The sequence below is a fragment of the Suricata suricatta genome, chromosome 4 (assembly GCF_006229205.1).
Source record: "Suricata suricatta isolate VVHF042 chromosome 4, meerkat_22Aug2017_6uvM2_HiC, whole genome shotgun sequence".
Classification (NCBI taxonomy): Eukaryota; Metazoa; Chordata; class Mammalia; order Carnivora; family Herpestidae; genus Suricata; species Suricata suricatta.
In genome coordinates this window covers 136,569,363-136,593,490 of record NC_043703.1, presented here as the reverse complement: position 1 = coordinate 136,593,490, position 24,128 = coordinate 136,569,363, and the positions used below count along the sequence as shown (strand labels likewise).

At 41.4% G+C, this 24,128-nt stretch overlaps 1 protein-coding gene across 2 annotated transcripts in view; it reads right to left on the bottom strand.

Annotated features, from left to right (window-relative positions):
* The window catches only part of FEZ2 (fasciculation and elongation protein zeta 2), a 44,677-nt gene extending 39,738 nt beyond the window's left edge, over positions 1–4,939 (bottom strand). For both annotated transcript variants that reach the window (XM_029937962.1, XM_029937963.1), the window contains exons 1-2: positions 4,657–4,939; positions 268–376 (exon numbers count right to left, since the gene is read on the bottom strand). In XM_029937962.1, coding sequence (XP_029793822.1) covers positions 268–376; positions 4,657–4,910 — 363 coding nt within the window. In that variant the 5' untranslated portion in view covers positions 4,911–4,939. The remainder of the gene's footprint in view (positions 1–267; positions 377–4,656) is intronic.
* Between the last annotated feature and the right edge of the window lie 19,189 nt (positions 4,940–24,128).

The following is a 24,128-nucleotide window of genomic DNA, read 5'->3' as shown; positions in this document are numbered from 1 at the left end:
TCAGAAAAAAATGCTCAACGTTGGTGTTCATACACAGGCGATGAAGATTTGGCTAAACACACAAAAATGAGTGTGTGCAGGGAGAGAACTAGAGGAAAGTGCTAGCAAGCTGACAGCAGTGGAGCCAAGATGGCCACAGTGGGCCACTCCGATTATAGACACTTGGAAATAAGAGGCAACCCAATGAATGTGTGTGGAACAGGCTACTTTTTAGTTCCATCATCAGAATCGGTTACTCAGAAACTATCAGCTCAATTCCTAACTTACCTCTTTTTCTGCGAGGTTCAGGGTAAGCAAATGCAAGGTCCTAGTATGGGATGACTTCCAGTCGACGGGCATGACATTTCCGTAATTGTCGGTCAGGGCGTTCCAAATCCTTAAACAGAAGAAAACCATAATCACTGAAAGTTAACATCCTACACGTCCTTTATTAAACAACCAGGCAATACTAGAGTGAAAGAAGGAACAATAAATGTCAAAGCAAAACAACAGAAGGCCTGTTTTCCAGAAAAACAACAAAAAGAAGAGCCTCCTAAATAAAACTAAATGAAAATCAGCTAATCAGGCTGACGAGAAGTGCTGAGAGAAGATGAAGTGATTAAAAACTCTTTCAAAAGTCGACAGCTAACATTTCCACTGTTCTAGGTGCCAGGCACTCTCCTAAGCAATTGACATATATGAACTCATCTAATCTTCACGTATTATATTATGAAGAATCATGATTGTCCCCCATTTTACAGATGAGGAAACTAAAACACAGGGAGCTTATGTAACGTTTACAGAGCCACACAGGTAGTATACATTTAGTTTTCTTCTTTAACTTCCTAACATACTGCTCATTTCGTAGGGCGAATAGTCTTTCTCTAACCAAGATTTTTTATCCTTTCTAGAGAAAGGATTGAGTCTCAATGTGAGGCTAGGGTTTAATACCTATTTTGTAATTTTGTAATATAACAGACTAAGGACTAAAACAGATAAAATGAAGGAGGAAGGAAACGGGAGTTCACAATAAAATTATACAAAGATTATATCCAATGCAATCACCCTTCCTCATTGTCAGAGTGCATTTCCGGGAAGCAATAGAGTAAAATAAAAGGGTGCTTGACTAAAATTCAGAAAACATAGACTCCTGTTTCCATTCTTCCTCAAACAAGGAGTCTTTGGCTCTGTCACTTAACCTCGCCTAGGTATGAGCGACCCTTCTATAAAATGAGAAGCTTGGACAAGAATACCAGATATTCCTTCCCACTCTATTACTCTAGGCATTCTTTCAAATGACTTGCACCAAGGAAAGCCCCACGCCACACCAGACAGGGACAACAAACTCCAATTTCAGGACCAAAATTCAGATTTCAGTACCAACGTAATAGCAGCATAAGAAAACATGACGTTGTATGAAAAATATGAATGACTTCAGAGATATAAATGAGATGAAACGTAATTGGGTAAGTTAAACGTTACATATATAAGTGACTTAATGGGCAGAGATACACCGATGTCGTAAGGGGAAAAAAACGAAAATATATGGCAGATATCTAATCGTGAATAAGCCATGACATAACTGAGTGGGGGTTTTTTTCCAAATGTGTAAGCCACTAAGAGACAAAAACAAGACTACTGGAGGCATAAAAATAAGAATGTAAGTTTAAAAATAAAGAAGCAACATACTTGATTTAATGAATTTGGGATTTGGTACTAAAGAGAAGAAGCAATGGAACCATAACTGCCAAAACCATAAAATCCCAAAAGCATGTTTAGCTCTGGAATGTACATTAGCCTCAATGAAAACGTGGACCCAAAAAACTCTAGGAAACTGGCCTGTTTACCCTGCACATCTCCCAAATGCATACTTCATTCCTATTCTCCTCTCTGTTAGAATCATAACCTTCTCCAATGGCAAAGTGCTCAAGTTGGAGGCAACAGCTCTGGACTGCTAAACTTGCTGAGGGGTTGACCCCCCCCCCCTTCCTAGGTAAAAGAATTTCAGATACTGAATAACTGACTATATACCTAACACTGGTTAGGAGCTCAAGTAGGATATTCTAGCAGGTGAAGATGGTCCAGAGTTTTGAGGACTGCTTGTTTCCATCCTCTTAAATGAGGCTGGAATAAGAGGCCAAGTGGAGTGCAATACACCACTAGGAGAGACCGTGGGTGAATTTGATCTTCCAAAAAATGAAGGACAATTAACAGTACTGTATCTCCACCAAAGTCACAGCAATTGTAGTTGGAAGGACACAGGACTGATTCATGTGGAAGATTCTAGAATTCTCAAGTCTAGACATGAATTGCCTTCACCCTTATCATAAAGTATTACAACCAGTCATAAACAACTGGCAGGACAAAGTCGAAGGAGGTCAAGATACAGGGACACGGAATTCTACACGATAACCTTGCTAATGCAAAATCTTAGCAGATAAGTACAATCCACATTTAGCCAAAAATAAAGGTGGGGCTCAGAGAAGTTAAATGAGGTGCCCTAAACCAAGGCAATTCTAAGTGAAAGAATTCTCAACTCTCTCTAGTGAGAGGAGCAGGGATGGATAGTTTGGACTCCATAAATGAGAAATTTATGCAACAGAAAGGGGACAGTGAGTGGTGACTAGTCCCAATCCCCGAAAAGAGAGAAAGAGATTTGTTATGCATTCCCAAATCAACCATCACACATTACTACCAACCTATCATCTACTGAAAACCATTATCAAGAGTAACAAAATACTTTTTTTAAGTTTTAGATCAACTTAAGATTTAGCAAAGACTAAAATAGTTTTTTTTTTAATGTTTGTTTGTTTGTTTGTTTTGAGAGAGAGAGACAGAGCATGAGCTGGGGAGGGGCGAGCTGGGGAGGGGCGGAGAGAGAGGGAGACAAAGAATCCCAAGCAGGCTCCAAGCTGTTAGTGCAGAGCCCAAACCAGGGCTCGAACTCACTTCATGAAAGCATGACCTCAGCCAAAATCAAAAGTGAGATGCTTAACTGACTGTGCCACCCAGGGGCCCTAAAATAAACTACTTTCTATATAGTACAGGTGAAGCAAAAATAGGAAGCCTTAACTATTTGTGTATAAAGCACTCATCTGTTTTGAGAAGTCACTCTTGACAAACCCAAAACCCAAAATATCATTTTTTAATCCAGAGTATGTCCTGAGTCCTTGTGACTCAGAGCATATAAATATAAAACTATCTCTCTGGGAACAGACTTTCAAAAATGTCATCTTTTGCTACTAGCTACATACATGCATATATAAAGTCGTCATAAACTCTTCCCTCCACAGGGGGCAGGTCACTGTACACAGGCACCAGTGAAATGACGTGGTCTCCGACACAGCTGGGCCCCAACCACTGCTAGGCCAGTGTTCACAGGGCCCATTCCTAAAGCCTTCTCACGCTTCCTACCTTATTCACAGAGGAAAGACCAACAGGCTAGAAGGCCCTTTCGGTGCCTGTTGCTCCTTCTCCATCTCTCAAAAATCCTTCCCTAACCTCTGATCTCTCCGCTCCATCGCGGCTCCCAAAACCCACCCCACCATGTCCACAGTGTTTACTGCACTACTTGAACCCTCAGCCTCTCCAGGGCTCCTCCCCGACCACCTATACAATATGCTCAGCTCCCTCGCCCTCACCACCCCCTTTATTATCTTTTGGGGTGAAGCCCTGGTATCTGATGACAACTCTTAGCCAAATTATAAGGGGGTTCAAGACAGTTAAATGAGGTGCCCCCCAGGAACTCTGCCTTCCCCTTAACCAGCTCTCACAAATCCCTATGAATTTCCTATCATGGCACTTAGATGGTTCTATACTAATGACCTGTTAATGTATGGGTTTTCCCACCAGATTAAGAGAGGCTTGCTATTAGGAACCAGAGCCTTCCTTTTCTCTTTGCCTCTCTGATGATTTGCACTCCACCTGGGCTCTCAGATGGAGCCTGTAAATTCCAATGCCATAAATGCTGCTTCAACGCTGGTACTTTTGCAGGTGCGAGCCATAATGCTAGACCTTTCTTCATCTGCCAGGCAAACTCCCACTCATCCATCAGGATCCAGCTTTCACATTTCTTTCCCCCGTGAAGCCTTTCCTGCCTCTCCCACATACCCTATATAAAAATCTCCTATACTTCGCACTTACGTCCAGAACATTTGTCCCATCCATACAAATATTTGTCTAAAAATCCAGCCCCCATGCTAAGGTATATTCAGTCACCTTGGTATCATCCCCAGGGCGAAGCAGCCTCTGGCACTTAGCGCTTAAACAAATGCCCGCTGAATGAATGAGTGGCTACACACGTGCCCGAAGAGCTGCTGTCTCTAACTACCCGGCAAGCAGGTTCCTCTCTGAACCAAACAAACCTGGGGCGATTTCTAGGGAGCGGGAGGGCAGTAGCGGAGGGGGAGGAGGCGTGGAGGGCAGAGAAGCGGGGTATTTAAATAGCAGAGCGCCCCGAGGCCAAAAGCCCAGAGCCTGGCGGGGGAGCGAGGAAGGCGGGGACTCGCCAGGCAGCGGAGGCGGAAGGAGGGCGAGGGGAGGAGCCTGTGGCCGGAGTCCCGCCGGGGCTGCGGACCGAGGGCCAGAAGACAGGACGAGGGCTGGACGAGAGCAGGACGAGGGCAGCTCGAGGGGCAGGGGAGGCTCCCGCCCGCTCCCGGCCGAGCCCGCACTCACTCGTCCCCCTGCAGGAGGCTGCGCTCCGTGATGGGCCGCACGGCCGCCCTCGGGGGCTCGGCGCCCGGACCCGAGGGGCGGAAACACAGGCTCAGCTTCTCCTCCAAGCTGCAGGCCAGCGCCGGGAAGCCGTCACCTTCCCCGCCCGGCCCTGCCCCGGCCTCGGGGCTCGCGTTACAGTTCTCCTGGTCCTGGAGGCTCCGTGCTGGCTCCTGGAACTCATAGAAATCCTGCCAGTCCCCGTCCGCCGCCATCGCCGCCCCGCGCAGTCGCGGGCCCCGCCCCGTCCGCGGTCCCGCCCCGCCCCGCCCTAAAGGCCCCGCCCCTCCTCGGGCCCCGCCTCCTCCGTCCAGCTATGGGGTGGACCTATCGGAGCGGCCTGGCCTGGGTCTTCTCTTCTCCAGAGGCTTCCCCGAAGTGATGGCTGTCCCCATAGAGTGGAAAACCTTAATTAACGTTGAGTCTCTTCCTACAGTTTCTATCAACCAGGAAGGACTTCCCTCTTACCTTCCCTTAGTGGGAAACTGACCTAAATGTGGTGGTTGAAATAAAGGGCTTCTTTAAACTTACCGCCTCCTTTTGATAACTTTCCAACCAGAAGAGCAGGCAGAGTCACTTGGAAATGCTTAAGCCCTACCAAAATTCATTCCACAAATATTTTATGTCTAACACATGCAAAGCACTTTCTAGACCCTGGGGAACATACAAAGACGAATAATTACGTGAATTATTTGCAAAGAACTTGGAACAGTGTTGGGGAAGGTAATTGAAAAGACATGACCACCAGTTGACCCGTGAGTTGGACCCAAGCACTGGAAGTCTCCTCACACCCTCCCCTGTGCTTGGAATGTGGGTTCCACTTGCCTTTCCTGCTCCCAGAGGCCGCTCCAAGGACAGAGCCTTCAGATAGTATGTGGTGTTGCGTACACCTGCGGGGAATACCATGCTGGAGCTCAGTTAGGCCTCTTAATAAGCTTTGAAGATTTGGCAGGTGGGTGTGGGGAGCTATTTGTCTTGCTGTCACCAAAGGCAAGCCTCCTATGTAAGTTCCCTTTGCTTATGAAAACTGTCACCTACCATCCTGGAGTGGCCTGCTGCTTTCTTTGGTCTTTCCCTGCCCTCCACCATGAGGCTGATTTCAGATTACCCCTGGGAAGCTCAAGAGAGTTGCAAACCAACAACGAGTAGATGAACCTTGTAAACATTATGCTAAGTGAAGCCACACACAAAAAGACAAATGCTGTAATGATTCCACTTGTATGAGGTACCTAAGTGGTCAAAATCAGAGACAGGAAATAGAACGGAGATGCCAGGGGCTGGAGGGTTGGGGAAAGAAATGAGTAGTTAGTGTTTCATTGGTACAGAGTTTCCTTTGGTGATGATAAAAAAAAAAATTCTGGAGATAGATGGTAGGGACAGTCACACATGAATGTACTTAATGCCACAGTACATTTAAAATTTGTTAAGATGGCAATGTTCATGTTATGTATATTTAACCACAGGGGTTTTTTTTTTCCTATAAAGGTGTGGATTCATTAAATCCCTTGTTAGAACTGCCCTGTACAAATGTGCCTTGCTTATTTAACATCTAATCTTAAAATGGATCCAAATCAGACATTTAAAGTTAGTTCATGCACTCTACATAGTAATTATTGATAAATTGCTAACTTGTTGATTATCTCTTTTACTTTACCATTTGATGGATACTTTATTTTATACTATAACTATATAAATGCACTAGCAAGTAATGTAAGATTAATAAAATAGACTGTTATTTGAAGACTTAAATCTGAGGGCCTCATTCTGAGGAGAAGAAATTCAGTGGAGGTGGGAACTCTCTCTGGCCCATGCAGGAAAAAGATGAAGAAAAAAGTGCCAATCTTCCACAACACGAAGTCTACTTCCTAATGAATTGGGAGAAAAAATAGTAAAATAAAAATAACAGTAAGAAAGTTCTGTTGAGCACAATGACACATTGTCAGAAGGTGACACTATGGAAGACTCACAGAGTGCATTCAGGAGACCAGGTGGCATCAAGAGACTCCACCACTTTATAGATTTTTTTTTATGTTTTTTTAATTTATTTTTGAGAGACAGAGACAGTGTGAGCAGGGGAGGGTCAGAGAGAGAGAGGGAGACACAGAATCTGAAGCAGGCTCCAGGCTCTGAGCTGTCAGCACAGAGCCTGACACGGGACTTGAACCCACGAACCATGAGATCATGACCTGAGCTGAACCGACTGAGCCACCCAGGCACCCCTCCACCACTTTATAGAAAGAAAGAGAGACAGACAATTCAGAAGAGTTTGCAAGAGAGAGAGAGAGAGAAACAGGAGGCTTGGGTCACATTTGGATGAGATAAACTGGTTCTGTAAATGATTTTACCTTTTGCCTGATCTACATTACACATTTAATGTGGCCCATATTCACTACAGTCTATTTTCCAATATACTTACTAATATAAATTTCTCTAGGGGTATTTGTCCCAAACTGTCCATAGACGCAAGACTGCTAGGACAAGGGAACCATAGCATCCAGCAATATTCCACAGAATCAACTGGAGGAATCCCCCAAAATTTCCAAAGATGAGGGTATTGCAAGAATGAGCGTTAAAATTGAAATACCCTACTTCTTTGGAGTGGTATTTTCTCAAGTATTTTCTAAGGGTTTTTTCCCACGGGTATTAAAACTTATTTTGCTCTCTTTGGAGAAGGAAAATTTTATTGTGAGTGGGGTTGTGATGGGTGAGACTAAGAACAGGAGGTCTGTTCTACATATAATATTATAATTTATTTTTTTTTTAGTGTTTATTTTTGAGACAGAGAGAGACAGAGCATGAGTTGGAGAGGGGCAGAGAGAGAGGGAAACACAGAATCTGAACCAGGCTACAGGCTCTGAGATGTCAGCACAGAACAGGACCAGGGGCTCTAGCCAACGACCTGCAGTATCATGACCTGAGCTAAAGTTGGATGCTTAACCAACCGAACCACCCAGGCACCCAATATTATAATTTTTAAAGCTATAAGTTTAGCAGGGTTTTCTATGTTTTTAAAGAGTGGTCAAAAATGTCCTGTCATCAAAACAGCTGCACCAGTATTGTTACATCTAAATAGTCTCATCAAAATATTATGGATCTAATATCACCTCACACCTGTCAGAATAGCTAAAATGAAAAACACAAGAAACAACAGTTGTTGGCAAGGATGTGGATAAAAAAGGAACCTTATGCACTGTTGGTGGGTAAACAAACTCCTGTACCCACTCTGGAAAACAGTATGGAGTTTCCTCAGAAAGTTAAAAAGAGAAATACCCTAATACTCAGCAATTGCACTACTGGGTATTTACCCAAAGGATACAAAAATGCTGATTTGAAGGAACACAGGCACCCTGATGTTTCTAGCAGCATTATCAACAACAGCCAAATTATGAAAAAGCCCAAATGTCTACCGACTGATGAATGGATAAAGAAAATGTGGTCGAGAGGCACCTGGGTGGCTCAGTTGGTTAAGTGCCAACCTCGGCTCAGGTCATGATCTCACAATTTGTGGGTTCAAGCCCTGCATCGGGCTCTGTGCTGACAGGCTCGGAGCCTGGAGGCTGCTTCAGCTTCTGTGTCTCCCTCTCTCTCTCTCCCTCCTCCGCTTGTGCTCTGTTTCTGTCTCTCAAAAATAAATGTTTAAAAAAAATTTTTAAGAAAATGTGGTCTATATATGCAAAGGATTATTACTCAGCCATAAAAAAAGAGTGAAATCCTCCCATTTGCAACAATATGGATGGAGTTAGGGAGTATAACACTAAGTGAAATATGTCAGTCAGAGAAAGACAAATACCATATGATTTCACTTATATTTGTGATTTAAGAAACAAAGCAAAGGAACAAAGGAAAACAGTGAGACAAACCAAGAAATAGACTCTTAACTATAGAGAACAAACTGGTGGTTACCAGAGGGGAGGCAGGCGGGAGGATGGGGTAAGTAGGTGATGAGTATTAAAGAGTAAACTTAACATAAAGAGCACAGAATTGTTGAATCACTGACTCACTGACTCACTGTTGAACCTAATATAACGCTATATGTAACTGTACTGAAATTAAAATGAAGAACTTCATTTAAAAATTTAAATATTATGCATCTAAATAAATAAACCACTTGTTGGATCTACAAAGACTAAACAATGTGGCCTCTTAAGATGATTGTTTCCATAATTTACGCAAACACACACATAATGGCTCACCTTTCTACCTGACTTTACTAGGGTAGGCTCAGACGTGCGTTTCTAATCTGATATTAGTGGTTAGGACTAGTTGTCTTGGGAATTCCTTGTTATTTTTTATAGAAAGAAATGTTACCTTAATTAAGTGTAGTAGAAAGTAACTAACTCTTAAGGTCGGGTTTGCCCTTTGGAAGATCGGATCTGTGTATAAACCTGGAAAGTCCTCAAGTCTCACCAGACTGAGAGATGCAATGGACTGAATTAGCCTAAATGTAATGAGCTCTCTCATCCCCTCTGTTCAGCCTGCAGGACTCCATGGACTGACACACAGAAGCTCATTAGGTGAGGGTGTGCTGGAGAGGGCCAGCACCCTCAGGGTTGCACCCATCTACCCAGGGGGCCAGAAAACCCCAGCCTCAGATTTCTCTTCCTGTTGTGGACTGAATAGGGCTCCTACAATATTCCTATGTTGATATTCTAACCCCAGTACCACAGAATCTGACTGTACTTAGAGATATGGTCTTTAAAGAAGTGATTAAGTAAAAGGATGCCATTAGGGTGAGGCCCTAATCCAATGTGGTGGATGCTTATAAGAAGAGGAGCAGACCCCTGGGGCATATTCATACATCAAGAAGACCATGCCCACAGCTAGAGGGCAGCCACCTGCAAGCCAAGGAGAGAAGCTTCAAAAGAAACCAACCCTGCTAACAAGTTGATCTTTGACTTCTAGCCCCTAGCCCTGTTGTTTTAAGTCACCCAGCCCCTGGTATTTTGTTATGGCAGCCATCACCAACTAACATACCTCCCAAAGTCATCCCGGTGGTTTATGGGAATCCCCACAGGGCACCTCACTTGAGCTCAGGACAGATATGATTCTGTTCCTTCTTCTGGCTTCCCTGTCATCCTTGACTATTGGTCTTTCCTAGAAATAACAATAATAAGATGTTAAATGGGCGACTTACTAGTAAAGAACAAAGCCAGAACTTTCCCTGTGCCCTATTACCCATCTACAGGAGACGAGATTAGAAATTATAAAGAGGGATTAGAGTTACTGAGACACAGAGCTGCCAGCCAGATTGAGAGAGGCCAGAGTGCCCTGACTCAAACCAAGAGAGAGGAATTCCCAAAAACCAGAGAGTGGCCAGATCTTGCATGAGGGTGACCAGTGTCTTTGCCTCCAGCAAGATAGAATACTGAGATGCAGGACTTCGGCCCCAGTACCCTCATCCTGGGGCACTATGAGCAAGTTCTTAGGAGAGCCCATTCCCTGGAGTTCAGGGGCATATGTGAACTTAAGATTTAGGGCTTCCTCTTACCTGGAGAATTCTGAGGCCAGGAGGACACAGGAGTTGCCTGTGATGTTAGGGCCAAGACAGAAAGCAGCAGAGAGGACAGCCCACCATTTTTTGGGCAGGGGTTATGATTTTACCCTGGGGACCAAGTGTTCATGCCAGAAGTTCCCTAGACTCAAGTCAGCTTGCAAGTCCCACCAAAAAATAAGAGGCTTGATGAGCTCCAGCAGGAAACCACCTCAGCCTAGGAAAAGGGGAGGATACAGAGCAAGAAGGGGTTTGATAGAGGTGGTGAAAGAGCAAGCCAAAGCCACTCTCCTGCTGGCGCCCAGGTTGGCCTAGGCAGGGGGCAGGAGCTGACCGAGGGTGCAGAGGAGAGTTTTGACCTGAATATAAAATGGAAGTCATTATTTACATTGAGTCAGACTTTTTATGCCTGGAAATCAGGCTGTTCTGATTTGTCAAAGTGACTGAAAAACTGTGGAATCTGGCCAACATGCCAGCCAGAAGTGGTGAGGACACACTGGACAGAGTATGTTTACAGGCTGAGATCAAGGGAAAGGAACTATTTTCCATCTTGTACATATCGAATTCAACTGATTCAACATATTGGCTCAACAACTTTAGTTCTAACCACCTTTTAAGACACCATGCCAGCCTTCTATTCTCATCTCTCCTGGCTGGTTCCCACTCCCTGTCTTGCCCTTTCATTTTCTTTTAACAACAACGTCCCAATAGATAACAATTCATGCAAATAGACATGATTAAGGAATTTGCTCCGCCAATGCAGTCAGACTCAACCTTGACTGAAAACACCTGTCGCCCTTATAGCAGTAATTAATCTACATTTAAACCACCAAATAAAGACAATACCAGGTAGAAATAGGTACTAGATGAAGGAAGTATAGATAAGGATCCTCTAATGAATAGTCCTCCAAAAGTCACGCCTGCATAAAGATACAGTGCAGTTGCTTCAACAGGTCACAGATCAAGGGGAAAACCCACCAAGTCTCTAGTCACTACTGGAAATCACAGGGGTGAAAGAAACAATGTTACATTTTGCTGTGAGATGCTTTGATGTGGGTCCGGATGTCATTCTACCCCTAAACTTAGGTTTTGGATAAGAAACTCTTAACAATAGAGAACAAACTGAGGGTAAATGGAGAGAGGTGGGCAGGGGATGGGCTAGATGGGTGGTGGGTATTAGAAGGGCATTTGTTGTGATGCGCACTGGGACTTGTATGTAAGTGATGAATCACTGAATTCTACTCCTGCAACCAATATTGCACTGTATGTTAACTAGAATTTAAGTAAAAATTAAAAAAACAAACTTAGGGCTTTGGTATTTGACCTGTAAGTGCCCTTTCTCCTTTGCTGAATATAGCTGATTTAATGTTAACACGCAGCCTTGCTTTTATTTGTCAATTTTTAAAACATTATTCTTTTTTTTCTCTTTTGTTATTCAATTTCACTTTGTCACAAGCCTCAATTTTCCAGCCCTCCACACAGGGATGCCTGTGTATGCATTCATGGAAAATACTGATAAAAAGGAAAAAATGATAGGTCAGAAGATCCTAAAGCCTCTCACTCCTGAAAGGATGTTTTCATTTCTTTATTCAGTAATCTTTCATGAATGGAATGAGAACAGCCAAAATTTAAGAGACAACGGAGACCATTTCTTCTGTCATTACCACCCAAGAAATATTTTAGGTTACATAGAACCGAAAATCTCTCTCCCCTTCTCCTAGTAAAATGCATAGAGGGGCACCTGGGTGGCTCAGTCAGTTAAGCCTCCGGCTTCGGCTCAGGTCAGATCTCACGGTCGTGGGTTCGAGCCCCGCATCGGGCTCTGTGCTGACAGCTAGCTCAGAGCCTGGAGCCTGCTTCCAGTTCTGTGTCTCCTTCTCTCTCTGCCCCTCCCCCTCTCATGCTCTGTCTCTCTCAGTATCAAAAATAAATAAAACAAAAAAAATTTTTTTTAATAAATAAATAAAATAAAATAAAATGCATAGAAAAGAAATAGCATAGATTTCATAGAACAAAGGAGAGACTGATAAGCCTCTAATATTAGGGGCAGTGTCCTACCTATGAATTATTTATAAAGTAGAAGTTCTATGAATTGTTTTGAAGATTGATTTGTTTCTAAGTTTGTTCTGTATCTAAAAGTGGCATTAAAATAGTTTCCCATAGGCAAAGGGTGACACAAGCTAGATTTTGCTTTTAATACTCTCTGAAGCAAGCATTGATTTTTATCTGCGTTTAATAATAAATGTTTAAATGATCCTGGAGCAGAGATTCATTTCCAGTGTCTAATAAAATAAACAATATTTAGTTCTTTTAAATTAAATTCTTTAATGGAAGATCTATTATAAGGAAAAATGGCACTTACATCTTCCAAAAATGTCAGAAGAGTAAAGAAGGATTACCAAATTACTAACTTCTACATATTTTATTTGCAAATAATGACAGTTATGTGTGCATCAAATTATATTTGAAAAATAAAACTTACTTGTAATTGGTTTCATTGAGTAATAGTATTTTCATTTATATCCTCAGAACTTTTAATTAGGCTCTGAAGTTCTTTGAATCCAGAAAGTTCTTTCTCATGCTTGATAATTGTGCTATGTCGCTTATTCTGAGAATCTGAAAATACCTGGTTTTAAAATAAATGGTGAGAAAGACGTGCCACCAGATGCTGTCGCATGATTTTTAAATCCTTGTATGCATTCATTCAGCTCAGCTACTGCCTTCGAATAGCTTTCCTTACGCCATGCCAATACAGACATGCCTTATTTTATCCCCATTCCTTCAAATTTTCCTATTCTATTCATTGCCTTCCTTATCTGCAATTATTTTAATCACTTTCTAGTTTACCCTTGACCCTTCCATTCTTTCATCCTCTTCATTTTCTCCTATCCGCTTTCTCTACACTGCAAGTCTTTTTCATGGGACATGGACTCAAGCCATGTGTATGTTTAGAACACATGAATATTTTCTCCAGCTACTCCGGTATTTTCCCTGTCATTCAGAAAGACATCTGTAATTCCTATCCACGTAGTCTTTTCTGGCTAACCCAGGCCTACCCCTAAAGGATGAATAAGCCACCTATTACCCCCCTTACCATTGTCTCATGGTCATATCCAGTGATCATGGACACTGTCAGGAAGGGCGCACTGGGAGGGTGGCCCATCTCCAACTAGGTCTGCCACTGGAACTGGATTAGCCTGGGCAGGGGTGGGGGATGTGCCCTCCAGCCAATATTGAGGCTACATTCAAATTATCTGCGGGCAAAATGTTCACACAACAGCAATGGATTGTATAGCATCCTATATCAGGTTCAGCAGGCCCTCTAGCCTTGCAACTGAACAAAATACAAAGATGAGGAATCTAGGAACAAACAGGTAGTACCTAGAGACTCAGCCAGGCAAAAAAAAAAGGGGGGGGAGGGTTAGGTTTAGGGTAGTCTTCTGGCAACTAGCCAGCCTCTCCGGGTCATGACTGGTCTTACAAAATGAGGAAATATTGAACTTTCCTATATGATCTGGTGCCAGAGTGAATTTACCATGAAGCTAAGGAAGCTTAAGCTTCAGGGACACTTACCTGTACAAGCCCCTCCCAAGACCCTGGGGAGAAGCAAAGAGTGCTATCAGTTCATGCAATATTAAGGATTAATCACTGCACAAAACATTTGCATTGCCCTGAAATCTTAGAACTCATATAAGAAATTTGAGGAAAGCTTTTCTAAATTTGACGATACTCTAACACATTTACCTGGCAGTATTACTTATAAGTCATGAACCTGAAAGTTTTCTAAACTATCAACAATGAAGAAGATTTTGACTATGTCAGAGGAAAGACTGAATCTTCTTTCTATCATTTATGAAAAATGATGCTACAAAATTTCAGTCTGACGGAGGGAATTCAAGAACAACAGCCAAAATGCAAGGGAAAGCTATTATAGAGATGTGTTAGAAAGTTAGTTACTTTAAAGTGTATGTTATTTTTCTGGATTTTATGATGTTTGTGCTATTTGTCACCTTGTTAGAAAATATACTATTTGTTATAAATTTTTTTTTATTCTAAAGAAATATTTGCAGGGCACCTGGGGGCTCAATGCTTAAGCATCAAGCTTCAGCTCAGGTCATGATTTCGCTGCCTGTGGGTTCAAGCCCTGCATCAGGCTCTGGGCTAACAGCTCAGACAGAGCCTGGAGCCTGCTCTGGATTCTGCGTCTCCCTCTCTCCACCTCTCCCCCATTCATGTTCTGTCTCTCTCTCAAAAACAAACATTAAAACTTTTTAAAGAAATATTTGCTTTGACAGCTCATTTTGTCCTTTTTTTTAAAAATACAAATCCCACCAAGTTATATATATTTCAGAGGACACAAAATGTCGATTAACCCTTAATCATGTGGCCTCTGCTGATGAAGTGTGTTGAGTGAGACAGGGATGGCCTGACATCCACCAGTATTTGCAAGTACTTAAGTACAATTGCTAATATACAATGTCTCAAGCTGTAGTGACTAGGCTGTCCTTCAGTATGCCCATGTGACTTGCAGGGAGATTTTATTAAAGCCAAACAAGGAAGGTATCTGTAGCAGATACTGCTAGCCTATATTCACGCCCAGAAATAGGAGATAAGATTTAAGCTTAAATTATTTGACATAGATTCTGAGTCCAACTCTGACGCTTTAAAATGATTTGTTTTAACTTGGCATTCTTATAGCATATGTATTCCTCTTCCCAATCAAATGCGTATTAAAAATGTCAACAGTAAAGATGATCAATAACACAGAAGAAGCTTTGAATGATGGATACAAAGGGCAAAATTAGGCAATTTCTTTTGTGAAAGATGAAATGAGTGTAGGGTACTAAGGACCAGTACTTAAAAGAGGGGCAGGGGCTGGCTCCTGTAGCCTGTCAGGATATCACCAGTGATTTTCCAAAGAACAGGGACGTCAGGAAGCACAGACACATTAACGAGTGGTGGAAGTCTGACAGCTTCCGCCCGTGATAATGAACAGACTCTTGTGGGCTGAAGCCATCAGCCACTTCTCAGGAGAGGCCTTTGACCTGCCTCCTGATTACTCCCCACATTCCTCTAAGACAAAATGGGACTGCAGTTAATTCACAGCCACAGAAATCACCCACACACCTGAAAGACAGTGAACTCGACTCTATAGAAGGAAGAGGAAAGAGGCCCAGATGACACTGGTCACAACAGTCTCACCTAACAACATTAACCAACAACCAAACTAAACAAACTTGGGAGATTCAAAATGGTTGACATTCCTGACAAACACAAAGGTAGCAAAAACTGAAGGGTTCATTAATCACACCAAGCCGGTTACCCTCTTCCACAGCACTGAGGCCAGGAGTTGACAGCTTCTGGAATTTCTTCAGGGTTTAACTAGAACATGCTCATTAGTTTACACAATGTCTATGACTGCTTCACACCACAGTCGCAGAATGGGGTAGTTTCCACAGACTGGAAAAGCCTGAGAGATTTACTCTTTTCCTTTTCCAGGTAAAGTATGTCCACTCCTGGACTAGAGGGAAAGGGCTGTGAGGCTATTACCACAACAAGGAAGGGGCAGAATTTGCTACTGAGAAGTGTGAAGTCATGTGCATCCTGTCCAATGCTCCCTTTTCTTCCTGAGCCCATAGACCCGTCCCTAGGAAAGAAATGAAGTGAAACAGACTGTTGGAAAATTATGCTTTTCATAATGAAAAAAATCTTAGAAAGGAAAAGCCTTTTTTTTCTTTTTTTTTTTTTTTTTTTTTTTTTTTTTGCATACCGGCTACTGCTCTTTGCTGTAAAATATTTCTAGGGCTCAACCTCTATTCACTGTTCAGAGTAAAGTACTCTACTATCTCCAAATAAACAGAAAAGAAAGATCAATGGTTTTTCTTATCTTGAGGTGGAAAAATGCTTTCTAAGCATAAAAGCAAAGGCAGAAACCAATAGAGGAGAAAAAATTACATCCTTCAGTGAAATATTGAATAGAAATTTTCATAAATTATTGATACATATCTACCCAACACATCATTTCATCTCCTCAAACCACCTGTAAGAACAACAGAGAGTGTATTAGCTAAAAATAGTGAGCACAATTTGGGGTATGATGTAGTGCCCAGTGAAATCTCCGTACACTAATCAAAAATGACTTTTCAAGACAGGGGCCCGGAATTTAGAGATAAGGGAAGTTGCTGCCCTGAGAAAAGAGGAGGATGAGACAGCGGGGACTGGAGGTCTGAGCCTCTGGCCGTCACTTCTCATGTCACAGTGATATCCACAGCAGAGCTGTTGTACGGACCACGTTACACTGGAATTGTGGGCAGGGCTCACCGGCCAGTGAGAGCAGAGCTGCCATGATTCTGCACAGAGAATCTGACTTCACTGCAGTGGCTCTGAACCATCCCCTCTGCCCTTTGTCTGACCTTTTTGTCTGGATAAGAAGAGATCGGAAGAAAGAGAAATAATAAAACCATCTTAAGAAGCCATGAATTTCTAACTTTATTATCTGTTAAACTCTAATAGGTAATAGGTTAAAACTACAATGTGTAAAGGATATTTTAGAACCTCAAGTAGGTCTTTAAAACCCAATCCTGGGGCACCTGGGTGACTCAGTCAGTTAAGCTTCCAACTCTGGCTTAGGTCATGATCTTATGGTTCGTGGGTTCAAGCCCTGCATCAGGTTCTGTGCTGCCAGCTCAGAGCCTGGAGCCTGCTTCAGATTCTGTGTCTCCCTTTCTCTCTGCCCCTCCCCAACTTGTTCTCTGTCTCTCTCTGTCTCAAAAATAAATAAACTATACATATATATACACATACATACATACATATATATACATATATATACATACATACATATATATATATACATACATATATATATATAATCTTCCTGAGGCAAAAATCACATAGGAAATAATTAGTAGAACTGATTCAATCTTTTAAATTAATTTCTTCATATTATAAAATGCCATAAACAGAACTAAAATGCAAATGACAAACTGGGATTGTATCTGAAACATAAGAGAGAAAAGATGAAAGTCCTTAACTTGTAAATCTCTAAGAGCAATTTGGTACATATACTATATCGGTAGGTATCCAATAGGCATTTTAGGCAGGGAAATCTAATATGGGACTTGATCACAAAATTGTTAGTAGAGTTGGAAGAACCAAAGGGGAAGATGATGGTACATAGAGGTAATAATGAACTGTAGGAAGCTAACTCTACCTCATGGTCTGAAGAAGCAAAAGGGAGAAGGTAGGTACCACCCAGAGTCCACAAGCACCACCACCAGCCCTGAGCAGAAAGCCAACATCCCGTTGCTTTTTCTAGACTTGCTGTTGCTGGAGAACCATAATCACTTGCAATTGGCTTCCATGATTGCTGATGGAGCCAGAAGCAACAACAACAACAACAACAACAACAACAACAACAACAAAATGGCTTCTACCTAGCAGGCAAAGGCATCTGGGAAGTGTAGTTTGCAGGCTCCTAGCCACCCCTGACCAGCCCCTGCAGAGGAGAGTATAAAAGAACAAGCCAAAACGTAAAATTCCAAGGCATGCATCAGTAACATAAAAATGTTTACTCTCTCTCTTCCAACAATTTGTAGCAAAACACAATAAGTAGCAACAATAAGTAGCAAAATACAGAGATATGGGTACAAGTACACTTGTAATGGTGTCACACTAAGTAATACTTGCCTCATTGTGTTCTTTTTCCCCTCTGGCCCCCTTGTGATTGGGTGGGGTCTTGCAAAGAGATTTGACCTATGAGTTCAGAGGGACGTGTGTCATTTTCAGGATGCATTTAATTGCCAACATGAATCTCTCCAGAGTTATCTTTTCCTTCTGGCACAGTAACCGATGACATTCGAGATGACTCTTCTCTGTTAGACTTGGTGTCTACGTGACTACGATGTGCAGAGATCCCTTGCTAACCCCCTACGTAAGTGAAAAATAAATCTCTGTTATTTTAAGCCACCAAGATTTAAGAGTTGTTTGTTTTAACAACATAGACTAGAGAAATCTGGCTTGCACGCATTAAATGACTTATGAAAGCAGAGAATTATAAACAACTAATGGGTTCAATAACATGGGAAAGTGAAGTAAAATGCTATCCATCCATAGTATGGAATGTGCCCGTTGCCAGCCAAAAATGCTTTTGAAGAATATTGAATGAGATGAGGAAATCTTCACTATAGAAAATTAAATGGAAAAAATAGACTGTAAAACAATGTATATTAAATGAGATTCATACATTCGATTATATGTTAAGTGCTTTGGGCAGTAAGTGCTCAGTAGTGTTAGTTATTGTGTGATCAGAAACGTGCAAATAGTACTGGGCTCGATGGATGAGTTACCTTGGATCTGGGCACATGCTTTGCATTCTGGTCAGGATGGTCTGAAGCAGTGGTCTGTGTCATTCTTGTGGCTGGGGCATCATTTGAAGGCACGACCAGCCAGCGCCTTACCTGGACTTCCCTCTTACCCTTTTGTTTGGAGTTAAAGGATGCTTCGGATTCCACGGAGCACTCACCCAGCGGAACCGGTGAGGTTGCATGTTGCAGACAGTGACTCTCACCTATGCTGTGGCTTGTCCTAAGGAAAGGGGTTTATCCTGCAAATGCCACAGTTGCTCTCTTGGATTGAGCAGTTGATGGAAGGACCAGGAGTTACAACCTGGAAGTGGGTTTGGAGGTAACATCCCACAGGGCAAATTTTGATCAGTTGGAAATGGAAGCCAAAGAATAATTCTTCTCCCTTACACCCCCAGAACTGAGATGTAATGGCTTCATAACATCTCTCTGAAGACATCCTACAAGAACAAGAAATCAACACCGCTTACAATCAAATTGTGGCCAGCTTCATGACCCGCTCTTTGGTATTTGCTCTGCTTCCTCCTTTGCCTCCCTCCTGCTTCATGGGATTGCACTTCCTAATAAAGTATTCCCAGTACATCGTGGTTTGAGTATAGGAGAGAGGCTTCTAGAATAGTGGGCTTATTCTTGTCCCCATCTACCCCTTAGCACATAGCAATGTCTCCCTCTGACGTCATCCCTGACCTCTTTCCAGGAAGACACAGGTGAGGGTAACACACAGACAGAACATACAATGAAAGGCTTAGTGCCATAATTGCTTCGATCTTAGCAGAACTGTAAGAATTTTGATATTTAATTGTTTTAGAAACATAAAGGAAAGAACATAGCAACATTCCATTTCCCAAGGGATGATAGCAGCCGTGTGGCTTGCTAATGCAAGCATGTGCAGCATTTTCTAATGCTTCTATTTATTTATTTATTTATTTATTCATTCATTCATTCTTTCTTTTTTCCTATATGTAATTTTACTCTGCTGCCCAATTCACTGACTTGTCCTGGAAGACTTAGACAAGGTCCTCTGTGGTTGACTTCCAACCCACGCAAATCTGCAAGAACCTAGAAACAGCTTTCAGCCAAGTCTCCTTGACAAGCGGATATGCTTTGGTCCCCTTGGGCCCCTGGCCGGCTACCTGGGAAATTTAAAACTTCAGACTGTGCATTGGCCTGAGTCTGCGATGAGCTTGAGGAGCCAGGTCCCCAGCTGCTTATGACTCCCAATGTTTGGGTGAATGTGGATTATCTTACTTGTTGACTCTTGGCCTGTTTTCACTTCCTGACATCTGAGCTTCTGTCGGTGAGCCTCTCACCCTGCGGGCACTGGCCCTTGGCATATGGCAGATGATCCTGGCCCCAAGGTTTTGCCTTGACTAGTAACCCCTAACATCCCTTTTTTTTTTTTTTTTACATTTATTTATTTTGAGACAGAGACAGAGGAATAGGCAGGGAAGGGGCAGAGCAGGGAAGAGACAGAATTCCAAAGCAAGCTCCGCACTGTCAGCACAGAGCCTGCCACAGGACTCGAACTCATGAACCATGAGCTCATGACTTGAGCTGAGATCAAGAGTCAGATGCCAACCTGACTGAGACTCCCAGGAGCCCTAACATCACATATCTTGTAGCATAAAATTCAATCAATCATTTTTAAAGACTCCACAACTTTTTTCTCTTCATGCTAAATAGTACTCAGTATTTACTAATGTCTCATACTTGATGAAAACAGACGCCAACAGGAGTTATTTAAAATGTGACCATGAAAGCTAAAATTTGTTTTATGAGAACAAATTCTCTTTATAAAAATACCAGTAATTTTTTACTGAGCACCTACTTTGTGCCAGTATTGGTCTAGGAAATTTAGAACCATCATCTTCTTAAATCATCACAATACTCCTATGAGGTAAGTACTTTTATTGCCATTTTATAAAAAAGTAAGGGGATGCCTTCCATTGTGTTACTCCTGCATGTTGCACAACCACTGATCAGTATCTTAAATCCTCTCATCAAACCTCTTATCTATTTCATAAAAAAATAATAGATATTAATTTTAATGTGGCCTTTATATCTTAAATTTTTGTTAGTCTATTATTGGTCATCTAAGAAGCCAACCAAAGTTCCGAGGTCTATAACAAACCAAAAGTATAATCTAGAATTCTACCGCAAAATTGAAAATGACCATTTCTTTTCATCTCAAAATTTCACTTCTAAAAAGTGTAATAAATTCTCCTAATAGCTAAGTGTATGTATAAGAATGTTTACCACAGTAAAGTTCATAGCGTCGAAAAACTGGGGACAACTGACTATTTATCCATCAGCAGGAAATTCATTAACTCAACTAAGGCACATTCATACAATGAATGATAAGTCCATTTGAAAGGAGAAGGTAGGAGCGCCTGGGTGGCTCAGTAAGTTAAGCGTCTGACTCTTATTAGTTTCAGCTCAGATCATGATCTCACTGTTCCAATCCTGAGATCAAATCCTGCATCAGGCTCTGTGTTTACAACTTGGAGCCTGCCTGGGATTCATTCTCTCTCTCTCTCTCTCAAAATAAATGAATAAACTTTAAAAAATAAGGTAGATTTATATGAACTAATGTCGAACATGTACAAGATAGGGTATTGAATGAAAAAACATAAAATTACAGATTACACTCAGGCAAAAGCCTATATTTATAAATTATACAATGTATAAAATTTTAATATATAGTATATATTTATACAAAGTTATCAATATTAGTGATTTCTCTGTCGCATGAGAGCAGTAACAGGAGTAGCCATGGAAGTAGTAAAATGCTTTTACCTGTTTTATTTTTTTCTGTTTATTTATTTTGAGAGAGAGGGAGCATGCACAAGTGAGGGAGAGTCAGGAGGGGAGGGATAGAGCATTCAAAGTAGGCTCCATGCTGACAGCAGAGAGCCCAATGCTGGGCTCGAACTCACAAAGCACCAGATCATGACCTGAGCTGAAGTCCGATGCTTAACTAACTGAACTACCCGGCCGCCCCATCGCTTTCTATTTTATATGCAGTTGTGTATTTTACATTTTAGAAGCAGGCATGACTTTTATAAGAAACAATATTTCCATTTTGAAATTAAACTTTCCATGAAGGGCAAAGATTTAATTATTTTTTGCCCTCGTGAACAGGGATTTACTGTCTTCTTGAAAAGCCTTGTCCTCATGTGAAAAGTGCAAACATCCCTTATTCTTACTCTTTGCTCATCAATTGCCAATATGGTGCTGTATGAATTCAATCATTTTTACACAAGTAAATATTTAAGAATTCCAGCATATTATAAAGCACATATTCACTTTTTTTGCTTTCTTATGTCTTATTACATAATTTTATTTTTATAAAAACAGAGTAATGTGTGTTTGGAAACCATATTGTGATATTCATATACATAAATAGAGAAGGATATTGAAATCCATGGATTATCTCACTTTGACCTACTTAGATCAGATGCTAGAGCCTGCCTATTCCCAAGAGATTTTTTTAAATCTTTCTTGTATTTTGAGATAATGGCTTCCTCATTCCTCATATACTCCTATATGAACTTGCTAAGGAAGGAAGGATCAAATATGGAAAGATTTAATGAAGAAAAGAATACATGCCTCATTAATTCTGCTTTGTTACCCAATAGTAACGATTCAAAGTTTTCCTAAGAGTCAGTAATTGGGATTGAATGGACATTGGAGTCTCAAGTTTATACAAGAAACTGAATCATCTAAACTTTGGGGTATGAACCTCATAAATTATTTTTAGTATTTCTAGGCTGAAAATTCTAGTCTGATTTTAGGAAAACCTCTATCTTCTTAGATATAAACCCCTTGCTATAAAAATAGGGAAGAGTGGCATTATTATTGTTGCATATATTTGCTTATTGCCTTACATTTACTACATGATTTCCCAGATACACACAAAATCAAAACTCACAAAAACCCAGTGTTACAAAGGAGAAATCCAGACTGACCATCAGTAACAAAGAAATTCACAAGGCAGCCCTCTACACGGCCTGAAGACAATGTTGGCATGAAATTGGTTACATGTAGATCTTAAGAAAACAGTCCAATACAAATGGATTTCTCATCCTGTGCCTATATAAAATAATAAACAATGGAAAATAATATTTAAAATACTAATCAAAGCAATAAAGTATGAACCAAAGACGTTTTATCAGTGCTAACTGTCCCTCGTGTATGGAGGCTAAGAATCAGAGAATATTGTGCCCTCTTCAGAAACTTACTATAGGACGAGTTTACCCAACCACAAAATGACGGGGGAAAACTGGCAAAGAAATGTTATGGCAGGGGGGAGACATTAAAGTCATTAGAAACAGAATTAAAATAGGGGCACCTGGGTGGCTCAGTTGGTTAAGCATCTGACTTCAGCTCAGGTTATGATCTCATGGTCCATGGGTTCAAGCCCTCTGTTGGGCTCTGAACTGTCATAACAGCTCAGAGCCTGGAGCCTGCTTAGATTCTGTGTCTCCCTCTCTCTCTGCCCCTCCCCAGCTCTCTCTCTCTCAAAATGTAAATAAACATTAAAAATTTTTAAGGAAATAGGACTAAAATCAATTTGAAATAAAGGAAGAAAAATAATATGCAAATGTTACACATTCTGATATTGTAGCACTAACACATTTAACAAAACGTGGGAGGGAAAGGGAAAGAAAAGAATCAGACCAAGATGTGAAAGCTAAAATAATGGGGCTCCTGGGTGCCTCATTTGGTTAAGTGTCCAACTTTTGCTCAGGCCATGATCTCACAGTTTGTGGTTTTGAGCCCCACATTGGGCTCTGCGCTGACAGCTCAGAGCCTGGAGCCTGCTTCAGACTCTATGTCTCCCCCCCTCTCTCTCTGCCCCTCCCCTGCTTGTGCTTTGTCTCCCTCTCTCTCAAAAATAAACATTAGAAACAAAATTTTAAGCTAAACCAAAAAAGCATTTAGAAGACAGTGTAAGAAAACATTCCAATACCTTGAGGTAGACAAAAGCTTCTTAGGTTGCTGGAAGCAATAAATACAACATTTTTGAGATAAAAAATTAAATGTATCAACCTAAAAGATGTGTCCTACCAAAAGATACTGTTATGAAAATGAATACGCCACAGACACAAGAAAATATTCACAAAATATATATCTGACAAATAATTGGTATCCAGCATATTGGCACAAATAAACCCACAACTCAATAACAAAGAGATAACTCAGCTGTAAGATGGGCAGAATATTTTAATACACACTTGATGCAACAAAATACGTAAATGGCCTGTAAGCAAATGAAGAGTGCGCCACATCATTAGTCATCAGGGAAATGCAAATTAAAACCACAATAAGATACCAGTACACATCCGCCAGAATGGCTAAAATTTAAAAAGATTAACAACAGCAAACATTGGTGAGGAGGTGGGGAAAACAGCACTCCTATACACTGTTGGTGTGAATACAAACTGTTTGGGAAATAGTCCCAAAGTTTCTCAAGATCTAAACCTACACCTGCGTCGTACCATGTGACCCAGCCACTCTGCATGTAGGTATTAGCCAAAGAGAAATTTGAAGAGCTGATAAAAGCCACTTGTACAAAA